Genomic DNA, 12,716 nt, shown 5'->3' on the forward strand with positions numbered 1-12,716 from the left:
TCCCCCACCCAAACTCCCCCCAATGTCACCAGATCCGGTCGGGATTTAAAATAAGAGCTTTGAGACGCGATATCCTTCTGTATATCAAATTTCATTGAGATCCGATCACCCGTTCATAAGTTAAAAATACCTCATTTTTTCAAATTTTTCAGAATTAATCCTATCCCCTCAACTACCCCAAAGAGAGCAAATATGTTCCGGTTATGTCAATCATGTATCTGGGACTTCCGCTTATTTTTCCCACCAAGTTTCATCCCGACCCATCCACTCTAAGTGTTTTCCAAGATTTTAGGTTTCCCCCTCCCAACTCCCCCCAATGTCACCAAATCTGGTCGGGATTTAAAATAAGAGCTCTGAGACAGGATATCCTTCCAAACATCAAATTCATTAAGATCTGATCAACCGTTTGTAAGTTAAAAATACTTCATTTTTTCTATCTTTTCCGAATTAACCGGCCCCCCACTCCCTCCTAGCTAGTCAAATCGGGAAAACGACTATTTCTAATTTAATCTGGTCCAGTCCCTGATGCGCCTGCCAAATGTCATCGCCCTAGCTTACCTGGAAGTGACTAATGTAGCAAAGCCGGGACCGACAGACAGACAGACAGACCGATAGAATTTGCGATTGCTATATGTCACTTGGTTAATACCAAGTGCCATAAAAATGATGAAAAGAGGTGGGCGACTTGGTTTCTCCTCTGACATACACTTAAGGATCGTGGTAACACGTAACGAAAATGAACCAATGGAAATAAACTAACCTTTTTAATGCACAAATATAAGACAATTTACGCCATTTTACGATTTTATTTATCAATTTAATTAGAAATCCCTTTTGGACAGTTAAATACACATCAATTTAATTAGACTTGGAATGCACAGTGAACCCAAGAAGCATGTCCACCACAGCTACTTCCTGGATAACAAGCTTCAATCGGACTTTGGCTGAGACAGTAGTCACGGAGACGGGAGCAGTGATCCCTGTAAAGAAAAAGAAAGAAAAATCCTCGGAGCAATTGGTCTTATATGAAAATTATTAAAGAATCTATTGACGTGAAATTTCAAACCTCTGAAAAGCCTATAGACTTTATTGACTATATAGACTTACCTATAAACTCACATCTTTTCATTTTACTTCGGAATGTTTAGAAACGAACTGTTTTCAGTATCTATATATATAAATCTATATATATATAAATAAGTTGTCTGTCTGTGGATCTGTGGATCAGGTGACGTCATGTTTCTGTGTCGGCTGACGTCATGAAATTAGTTGTCAGGTGACGTCATGTTTCTGTGTCGGCTGACGTCATGAAATTAGTTGTCGTCATTTTTGCTTTGACGGTGACGTCATTCAAGTTATATAAGACATATGTTCACGTAGAAATCTATTAATGTTTAAGTTTACAATGACTGATGAAGATGCTCAAAGAGTCTATGCCAAAAAACTTGCTGCTGATAGTTCCTCGGCACGCTTTCTTTTCTGACTTTCGCTATCAGCAGCAAGTTTTTTGGCATAGACTCTTTGAGCATCTTCATCAGTCATTGCAAACTTAAACATTAATAGATTTCTACGTGAACATATGTCTTATATAACTTGAATGACTTCACCGTCAAAGCAAAAATGACGGCAACTAATTTCATGACTTAATTTCAGAACTTAATTTCTGTGTTGACTGACGTCATGAAATTAGTTGTCGTCATTTTTGTTATGACGATGCTTAGTATATTGTAAAACACATTAATTTGGTTAATAATATACCATTTAAAACACCAAAATGAATATGCTGGAGTAGTCACTCGGTGAGAGAGGGTGTCAGAACGGAGAATGAAGGTCCCAGGTTCAAATCCTGGTTAGGCTAAAAAAGGTAAAAATCTAAAAACTAAAAAAAAAAACTGAAAAAACTAAAAAAGGCAAAAACTACAAAAAAACTAAAAACTAATAAAAAAAAATTAAGAATAAAAATGAAAAAAATAAAAAAGATAAAAACTAAAAAAAAAATAAAAAGAAAAAACGAAAAAAAACTAAAAAAGCTAAAAAAAAAGGTAAAAACAAATAAAAAACTGAAAATAAAAAAAGGAATAAAACTAAAAAAATTTTCATCTAAAAAACTAAAAAAAACTAAAAAAGGTAAAAACTAAAAGAACTAAAAAGAAAAAAAAACTAAAAAAGGGAAAAAAACTGAAAAATAAAGGAGAAAAAGAAAACTAAAAAAATATAAATAAAAATAAAAAAAACAATAAAAAACAATATATAAATGACGATGGCGACTCAGGGAATGGTCGATTAGCAATCACCATCAACAAAGCTCAAGGGCAATCATTAGAATCATGAGGTATAGATCTGAATACGGATTGTTTTCCCATTGACCATTATATGCTGCATGTTCAAGAGTCGGTAAACCTGACAATCTATTTATATGCACAGACAATGGGACAGCAAAGAATGTTGTATATTCGCAAGTTTTACGTAGTTAAAAACATATATATATATATATATATATATATATATATATATATATATATATATATATATATATCTATATTCACGGGTGGGACATAGGGACACAACTACAATGGCGCGTAACTAATATGGCACGTAACGACTTACGCGCGCGGGGGGCTTGGGGGGGCGCGAAGCGCCCCCTCCAACTAGGTGTTGGGGTGGCGCGAAGCGCCACCCCAACAGCTAGTAATTTATATACCAAGGAATGAGCATGAAAACATGTTTACTGTCGTTTAATTAACCAGGCCTTGAATGTCGTCATTGACTACCCGAAAACCAACGAGAGTGGGTTCAGAGTTAAATGTTGAGCCTTCAAAACGCCAAAAGAGACGGCAAATCACACACTCTTTCATTTTTGAACGGGTAAAACATACCCAAAAATAACTTACCTATGGCTTAATGGCTAATGAATTTACAAATTTCGAGCCCCCTCCCTGACCACGACCTTAAATAAGGATCGTTGCTCCAACCCTAAATAAAGGTCGTTGGCACAACTTTGCCGTAAAACCGAGATTTAAGAAGTATGCTCAGCTTAGGTAAGAAGTCAATAGATTTACTATGTTCATTGGGAACGAAGTTATAAAAATAAACCCCATAAGCTTTTGGATGGACAAGCTAAGCTTCTTGGGCCAAATAGCCATTAGCTGTGCTTGTAAAATGATTCTCAGGTATAAAAAAAAATGTGAATAAAAACAAAATTTTGGTTGACTGAGTAAGGAAGTGTTTTTTGTGCTTATATTCTTTTTGGTTTTTGCCTCCTTTGACATGAAGTTTGAGCAGAAAATATTGCATGTGAATATTTCAAAGCTAGTTTTTTCTTCAAAAAATGGGGTTTGGACTTGGCTTACAATCGATTTCAAATGTTTAAATTTTGAAAGCCGAAAGACTTTTCGCGAAATATAATTTTTGTCATGATTGTCAGATTCTATTGTAATATTAGTTACTTTGAACATCTCAAAAGAATTTTGATAATGAGACTTTTTTAGTTTTCCTGTTCCCAAGTGATTATAACAGCTTGTTGAAAGTGATTTTTCCCTACTGTAATTGATTGCAAAACTAACCCAACAAAAGTTTTCTTGTAAATAAAGATTATCCATCGTTCTTTTATATCATAGGTTTTTTTTTAAACGTAACATTTTATGAGCCAAATGTCAACTAAATTAACTATTGTAAGCATAAAATTGCTTTTTTGCCTAAATTTAATTTCAGAAGCCAGCAAAAAGAACAGACTGATTAAGTTTAATAAGTCCTCAAAATTTATTGTTGTCAAACAGTTCGTGATAACGAACGACCCGTAAAGAGCGGCCCGGCTCTATAGTAACGGAAACTCTAAAAAATGGAATGTTTATAACAACAGTTACATCAAAAGAATCGCATTTTAATGCTAATTTTAAATATATGAGTTTCATCAAGTTTACTTGACTTATTATTTGACTTATTTTAGAAATTAGGAGCAAATACCCCTTAAAAGTCATAGAATCTTAACGAAAATCACACCATCAGATTCAGCGTATCAGAGAACCCTACAGTAGAAGATTTCAAGCTTTTTTCTACAAAATGTGGAATTTTGTATTTTTTGCCAGATGCGTGTTTCTTTGTTTGTTTGTTTTTTTTTTTCAAGGGTTGATCATATCGACCAAGGGTCTTAGAATGTCACGAGAAGGCTCTTTCTAAAGGATATTGAAAGTTCTAGTGCCTTTTCAAGTGACCGAAAAAAGTGGAGGGCACCTAGGCCCCCTCCAACGCTCATTTTTTCCCAAACTCAACAAATCAAAATTCGTAGATAGCCATTTTATTCAGAATACCCGAAAAGCTTAATAACTATGTATTTTGGGACGACTTACTCTCCCACAGTCCTCGTGGGACGGACTGTAAGTTACAAACTTTGACCAGTGTTTACACATAGTAATGATTTTTGGGAAGTGTACAGACGCTTTCAAGGGATTTTTTTGGGTGGAGGAAGGGTTGATGGGAGGGGGTTATGCAGGGGGAACTTTCCATGGAGGAATTTGAAATGGGGGAAGAACATTTCCATGAAGGGGGCGCAGGATTTTTTTTGCATTAAAAAAAACAATGAAAAAATAAATACGAAAAGGTTTTTTCGACTGAAAGTAAGGAGCAGCATTAAAACTTAAAACGAACAGAAATTATTATAAATATAAGGGGTTCACCTTCTCCTAATGCCTTGCTCTTTACGCTAAATTAATTTTATTAATTTCAAGTATTTATTCTGCGGCCTTTGTGATTCAGGGGTCATTCTTAAGGAATTGGGACAGAATTTAAGCTTTAATGTAAATAGCGAGGGATTAAAGGGTGGGGGTGAAACCCCCTCATAGAAGTAATAAAAACATGTGAATATAGAAGTTCGTTACGTAAGTTAATTCGTAAGTTGTGTTTATTACTAATAAAAACATTCGTAAAAATTAAAAGTTCTAGTTGCCTTTTTAAATAACCAAAAGATTTTAGGGTGACTCTTCCTACTCCCGCGCTCCTTTTTTTCTCAAAATCGTCCGATAAAAAATATGAGAAAGCCATTTAGCCAAAAAAATTAATTAATATGCAAATTTCATTTTAACTATTCATGTGCGGAGAGCCAAAATCAAAACATACATTAATTCAAAAACGTTCAAAAATTAAATAAAAAACAAGTTTTTTAAACTGAAAATAACGAGCGAAATTAAAATTTAAAACAAACAAAAATTACTCCGTATATGAAAGGGGCTGTTCCCTCCTCAAAGCCCCGCTCTTTACGCTAAAGTTTTTTACTGTTTTAAAAAGTAGAGCTGAGAGAAAAAGTCAAACTTTAGCGTAAAGATCGCTTCCCCCTCCAACTCCCTCCAAAGTCAACAGATCTGGTCGAGATATGAAATAAGGGCTCTGGGGCATGAGTTCCTTCTTAATGTCCAATTTTATTAAGATCCGGTCACCCGTTCTTAAGTTAAAAATACCTCCATTTTTATTTTTCCAAATTAACAACCCCCAGCTTCCCCAAAGAGAACGGATCCGTTCCAATTATGTCAATCACTTATCCATAACTTGTGCTTATTCTTTCCATCAAGTTTCATCCCGGTCTCTCCACTCTAAGTGTTTCCGGTTTCCAAGATTTCTGTTTCTCCCTCCAACCCACGATGTCCTCAGATCCGATTCGAATTGAAAATGAAGCATCTGAGACGTAAAATTCTTCTATATATCAAGTTTCATTAATATTCAATCACCCATTCGTAAAATACCTAGATTATCACGTTTTCCAAGAATTCCAGTTTCCCCCTCCAGCTCCTCAAAATGTCACTGGATCTGGTCGAGATTTAAAATGTGAGTTCTAAAGCCCAAGATCCTTTGAAATATCAAATTTCAGTTAGGTCTGATCACCCGTTCGTAGGTTACAAATACCTCATTTTTTCTCATTCTTCCGAATTACTCTCCCCCTCCCCAACTCCACCAAAGAGGGCGGATCTGGTCCAGTTATGTCGGTCACGTATCTTGGACTTGTGCTTATTCTTCCTACCAAGTTTCATCCTGATCTCTCCGCTTTAAGTGTTTTCCAAGATTTCTGGTCCCCCCTCTATGACACTGGATCCGTTCGGGAGTTAAAATAAGAGATCTCGAGATCCGAGTTTCGAGGTTCTTCAAAATATGAAATTTCATTAAGATCCGATCACTTCTTCGTAAGTTAAAAATACCACATTTTTTCTTTTTCAGAATTAACACCCCCCCCCCCCAACTCCCCAAAAGAGAGTGGATCCGTTCCGGTTTTGTTAATCACATACCTAGGACTTGCCCTTATTTTCCCATCAAGTTTCATCCCTTTCCCTCCCAAGATTTTGCCCCCCCCCCCAACTCCCCTCATTGTCACCGGATCCGGTCGGGATTTAAAAAAAGAGCTCTGAGACAGGATATCCTTCCAAACATCAAATTTCATTAAGATCCGATCACTCTTTCGTGAGTTAAAACTACCTCATTTTTTCTAATTTTTCAGAACTAACCCTTCCCCACCAACTCTCCCAAAGAGAGCGGATCCGTTTTGGTTATATCCATCACGTATCTAGGACTTGTGCTTATTTTTCCCACCAAGTTTCATCCTGATTCCTCCACTCCAGGTGTTTTCCAAGATTTTAGGTTCCCCCCTCAACTCCATCAATGTTGCCAGATCCGGTCGGGAATTAAAATGAGAGCTCTGAAACACGATATCCTTCCAAAGATCAAATTTCATTAAGATCCGATCACTCCTTCGTAAGTTAAAAATACCTCATTTTTCTAATTTTTCAGAGTTAGCCCCCCCCCCCCCCAACTCCCCTAAATAGAGTGGATCCGTTTCGGTTATGTCAATCACGTATCTAGGACTTGTGCTTATTTTTCCCACCAAGTTTCATCCTGATTCCTCCACTGTGTTTTCCAAGTGTTTTCCAAATTTTAGGTCCCCCTCAACTCCCCCCAGTGTTTCCAGATCCCGAAGGGAATTAAAATAAGAGCGCTGTGACACGACATCCTTCCAAACATCAAATATCATTAAGATCCAATCACACGTTTGGAAGTTAAAAATGCCTCATTTTGTTATAATTTTTCCGATTTAACCATCCCCCCAGTCCCCCTCCAGATGGTCGAATCGGGGAAACGTTAATTTCTAATTTAAACTGATCTGATTGCTGATACGCCTGCCAAATTTTTTCGTTCTAGCTTACCTGGAAATGCCTAAAGTAACAAAACTGGAACAGACAGACAGACCGACTGACGGACAGAATTTGCGATCGCTATATGTTACTTGGTAGATACCAAGTGCAATAAAAGTCAGCTTCCTTGCCCAGTGTTTTTCGTCATTTACTGTTGTTCCTACCCTTCACGAGAAAAAAAAATATTGTCGGTTTTTTTTTATTCTGTCAAGGTACGAAGGCATGTTTATATCTTGACCAAACAACTTATTACTTAATCGGTGGTAAATTTTAAAAACATTAACTCTCCTTCATATTACTTATGGCAAATTTTAAAAAATGCCTCTAAAAATGACTTTTTGCACGGTGAATGGCAATTGTCGACCTTTGAACTCTGAATATGATATCTTGGCTTAGAATGCCTTAGGTTTTGTAACGTCAAAATAAGGCCAAAGTGAGTCAAAATAAGGCGATTACGAAAAATGATTTTTATCGACTGGGGTATGAAATGACAAGTAAAATATTATTTTTGGGGCTTGAATAAACGAAAAAGGAGAAAACACTTATCCTCCAGACAGCAGTAATGAATACAACACCACCATAAACTATGGCCTATGCAGTAATCTACCTCCAACTGATAACCATATGCATGAATCAATTTTTTTATTTTGGACAGACAAAAGACACGAAAATTTTAAATCATTTATATTACTTACACCGGAGCTGTGCAGGCTACGTCCCATGTATTGCCTTTATAATGATTTGAAGTGGTCGAATGACATGAGCCAGCAAGAGAAGTTACTGTGATGGGTGCTGAGTAGTCGTTGTAGAAGCTTACTGCGTAGTCATATAGAGTTTGTAACATTTTTCTTCCCATGCAAACACAGCCACCTGGTGTGTTTCCTTCAGAACAGCTATAACTAAAAAAGAAAAAAACATGAACACCAGTTTTCAGTCTAGAGATCCTTCCAGTCCACTCTACAGAAAGAAATGTTTTTTCTGGCAGTTTGCCATTTTTAAAACAGCTAGAACTGATCCTACATATGAAATTAAATAATAAAAAACTAGTTTTTTTAACTGCAAGTAAGGAGTGAATATTAAGACTTAAAACGGACAGAAATTATACACTTGGCTAAAGTAAACTAGCGAACTTAGGTCTCCAATAAATCCATTGCTATGGATTTTCTTAGAGGGAACTTAAGGTCATCCATGTCCCACCTCCAAGGCTCCCCAACGTCGCTCCACCAACTTTGTTCCCCGTCCCTTTTTAGAACTTAGAAATTTTCTAGATTTTCTTAAAACATTTTTCTTAGACCGAAGTTTTATCTTACTTTTCTTTGATAATATCTTGATAATACCAGGCACGATTTTGTTATCATCATTCTATATTTTGATAATAGCATGCAAAATTTAAGTAAGGCCAGACAGGGGCCAGAAGTAAGGCTCATAATATCTTACAAGACTTTGATAATGCTAGACAGAATTTTGGTAAGATTACACAAGATTTGGAAACATTTGGCTGAAAATTCTTATCAGTATCACAACCTATTTTCATATGGCACACTTCCAAAAAAAATTCAATTGGCAGAGCCAGCTGCTAATAACCTGTCAAATTTACGTAGAAATTTCAAATTGTCTCTGTCAACCTGTTTACCAACATATCAGGTCTAATCCTAATAAGAACCTGTTAAAAAACCTTCAGTTTTCAGAATAAATGAAGGTTTCTCAGGGTAGGTTCCCTGGTTCAAGCTTGTTCCTAGAATTTAACATCAAACATTACCATAAAACAAACCAATTGCAAGACAAATCGTTGATTTAAGTCTAAAAATTTTCTCGAGTTTTTACCAATTTAAAAACCTATTGTTCTATGACCCTCTTCAAAAATATTCACTTGACATAACAATTTGCTAATAACCTGTGAAATTTGCGTAGACATATTTCAAATCGTCTAAGTCAATCTCATTATCAGCATATCATGTCCAATTCTAATATGAACCTGTTAAAGATCCCTATCATAATACCAAAATGCAGATAGTTATTTTAATTTGTTTGAGAATTTTTATCTTTTGAATCTGTTCCATTAACAAATTCTTCGTGTTCTCTTGTGATAGTGTAGCTCTTCTCTTCTCTTAGTTCAAAACCAGTAGAAAAATCATTAATCCATTTTGAGTCATACGCAGTTTTTACTGAGATGTCACTTACAGGCTTAATATGCGTTTTGACACGGGTATTGTTGGGTTCATCGACTGTATCTGTTTGTATACGAACAAGGGTACTAATAATGTCCACATGCGCTTTCTGTCATTGATTCATCTTTATATTCCTTGGTGATATTATCTGCCAATGCCCTTTTTATTTTTCTTGCGATTTCACTTGCTACTACTACATTACTTTCATGTAGGTAGAAGGTCCAGTAGGTAGACAAGATATGTATTTTGACATTGGTAGAGGCGTCGCCTGTTTTTTTTATCTTCGGTTGAATGCTAACGCCTGATAGCTGGCGATAGGGCTTATCTACGAATAATGTGTTACTACAAGCCCTAGCAAGAAGTTGCCCCACATCATCGACTATTGTTTTTACGCTCGCATTCTCTTTGATTGATATCATCACTTGAAATGTTGTTCTCGCATATCAACCATCAATAATGTAATTTTTTCAATATTCCAAAGAAATTGAATCTCTCACTCTTATGAAAATGCACGTATACGTTTCCAATTGTGTCAGCACTAGTGCTTGTTTTGTAGTTCAAATATTTGTCTTTGTCAGCATTCAATGCTACGATGAAATGTTTCATTTTCACCTTTTTCTAAATGAAAGATATATGTGATTATCCTTCTAGTCCACAATTAATACTGATCAAAAATGTATAATAAACTAAGTAATCTCTATGTTCAGCCAGAGAGTGCCACGGAGGCAGTCGCATAGAAAAAAAACATGTTCACTAATGATTACATAATGATATCTGTCAATTGCCCATCAAGCCTTAAATTTTCCTCTTCTTGCGTGAAGTTTGGCTGGTGGAGGGGGGCAGATGTCTCTAAAAATACTGAAGACTTAACAAAGTAGTTCAATGAAATATTTTTATTGAAATACTGCCACTTACAATAGTACACGTTATTCAAATCATTATAAGAAATTTGAATATTTCGAATCCACTCCAAATAATTCATCATATTTTTATCTTGTTATGGTAGTTATTTCATTTTGGGATCATACACGACTTTTAACATAGTTGCAAGTACAAGTTCGTCATATATTTCATCATTGTTATTATTCTGTTCAATTATGGTATCTGTTGGTAAACAACCAATTATACAATTAACTTTCACTGATGCTTTACTTATCCTTGCATTTCAGGACAAGTTCTAGTCCTAATATTCCTCCTAAGCCTGTTTTGTTGTTAGAGCATACATCTTTTTCACTCCCGAAATTACATTTTGACTTTATGCATACCCAAATAAAAGCAATACTTTTCAAAAGCTTTATCATGTCATTTCAGAATAAGTTCTTTTATTCTTGTTCCTCCTAAGCTCGCTTTTCAAGTTCGGGTACACATGTTTTTTTTTCACTCCTAATATTACTTTTCGAATTTATGCAAAATATAACAGTAAGCAATACCTTTCAAAGGGCTTTATTATATCATTTCAGGACAAATTCTCATCTTTATATTCCTCCTAAACGCGTTTTTTCAACCTTTTTCACTCCCAACGTCACATTTCAACTACATACATATCCAAATAATAAGCAATACTTTTCAAAAGACTTTATTGTATCATTTTAGGATATGTTATTTTCATAACGCTCCTACTAAGCCCGTAATTTCCAAGCTAGAGTGCATAGTTTTCTTCACTCCCAACACTACTTGTCAACCTTTTTTATACCCCAACTCTAAGCAATACTTTTCATAAAGCTTTATTATAACATTTCAACACAAGTTCTTTTCTTAATATTCCTATTAAAACTTTTCAGTTTTTGAAAAAAAAAAAGATTTTTTTGTTTCAGGCTGGAGTACACATCTTTTATTTACTCCTAACTTTACTATTCAACTTTATGCAAACCAACAGCAAGCAGTACTTTTCAAAGGGCTTTATTACATCATACCAGAACAAGTTCTTTTCCTTATGAAAAGAAAAAGATTACATGTCTTTTTTCACTCCTAACCTTACTTTTCTACGTTATGCATACCCCAACACGAAGCAATACTTTCGAAAAGGCCTTATAGTATCATCTCAGGACAAGCTTTTTCTTGATATTCACCCTAAACACGTTTTTTCAAGTTGGAGTAAACATCTTTTTTTACTCCCAACATCACATTTGACTTTGGCATACCCCAACACCAAGAATAACTTTTCAAAAGGCTTTTTTGTATCATTTCAAATAAGTTCTGTTCTTCTTATTCCTCCTAAACCTGTTTTTTCAAGTCGAAATTACACATATTTTTTCAATCCCAACTTACTTTTCGACTTTATGCATACCCCAACACCAAGCAGCACTTTTCAGTCTTGGTTTCAACTTTTGGCATAAGCAATGAGGCATTCAATAGTCGGTCTAACTCCATGGTATTAGAATGTCATGAAGAAAAATAAACTCTGGCTTATGAAAATCTCAAAATTCCTCTGGTCTTGGTTTCTTCTATTAGTATAAACAGCGAGGCATTCAATTGTTATTCTTTCCAGAATTTCATTAAGAAAAATAAACTATGGCCTAGGAAAATCTCAAGAAATCCTTTGGTCTTCGTTTTACCTCTTACCGTAAACAGCGAAGCAATATGAGAGGTTTGCTTCCTCATATAAGGGACAACTTCTGTTTGTTTTTACTGTTAATAGAACTTCTTACTTTATAAATGAATAGAAGAGAAACATAAAAAGTGTCCCATTGTTGCATATTTGACCCATGAAAAAAGCTCAAGAATTACTCTAGTCTTGGTTTCACCTCTTAGCTTAAACAGCGAGGCATTCCATAGTCGTTCTTTCCCATGGTATTGTAGTACCATTATGAAAAATAACTCTGCCCTATGAAAAATATCAGAAAATCGTCTGGTCTTGGTTTCATCTCTTAGTGTAAACTGCGAGATATTCAGTATCGTTCTTTTCCATGCGATTAGAAGGACATTAAGAAAAATAAACTCTGGCCAGTGAAAAACTCAAAAACCCCTCTGGTCTTGGTTTCACTTCTTAGCATAAAGAGTGAGGCATTCAATAGTAGTTCTTTCCCATGGTATTAGAGTGTCATTAAGAAAAATAAACTCTGACCTATGAAAAATCTCCAAAATTCCTCTGGTCTTGGTTTCACCTCTTAGCGTAAACAGCAAGGCATCAATAGTCTTTCTCATGGTATTAGAATGTCATTAAGAAAAATAAGACTCTGGTCTATGAAACATCTTAAAAAATTTCCAAGTTCAAAAATAGGGAGGAGGGTGAACATTTGGGAGAGCAGCGTTGGGGCGGCCCTTGGAGTTGAGACATGGATGACCATAAGTTCCCTCCAAGAAACTCCAAAGAAGTTGATTCATTGAGGACATAATTCCGCTGGTTTACTTTACTCAAGCTCGTCTCATAAGGAAAAAA

The 12,716-nt window shown here is 35.4% G+C and overlaps 1 protein-coding gene and 1 long non-coding RNA gene across 2 annotated transcripts in view; both read right to left on the bottom strand.

Moving 5' to 3' along the window:
• Positions 1-12,716, bottom strand: part of LOC136041511 (uncharacterized) — a 183,028-nt gene that overhangs the window by 26,764 nt on the left and 143,548 nt on the right. The window lies entirely within an intron of this gene.
• The window catches only part of LOC136041498 (uncharacterized), a 34,711-nt gene continuing 22,781 nt past the window's right edge, over positions 787-12,716 (bottom strand). The window contains exons 3-4 of the mRNA XM_065726198.1: positions 7,865-8,068; positions 787-980 (exon numbers count right to left, since the gene is read on the bottom strand). Coding sequence (XP_065582270.1) covers positions 863-980; positions 7,865-8,068 — 322 coding nt within the window. The 3' untranslated portion in view covers positions 787-862. The remainder of the gene's footprint in view (positions 981-7,864; positions 8,069-12,716) is intronic.

The sequence above is a fragment of the Artemia franciscana genome, chromosome 2 (genome assembly GCF_032884065.1).
Source record: "Artemia franciscana chromosome 2, ASM3288406v1, whole genome shotgun sequence".
NCBI classification, from domain to species: domain Eukaryota; kingdom Metazoa; phylum Arthropoda; class Branchiopoda; order Anostraca; family Artemiidae; genus Artemia; species Artemia franciscana.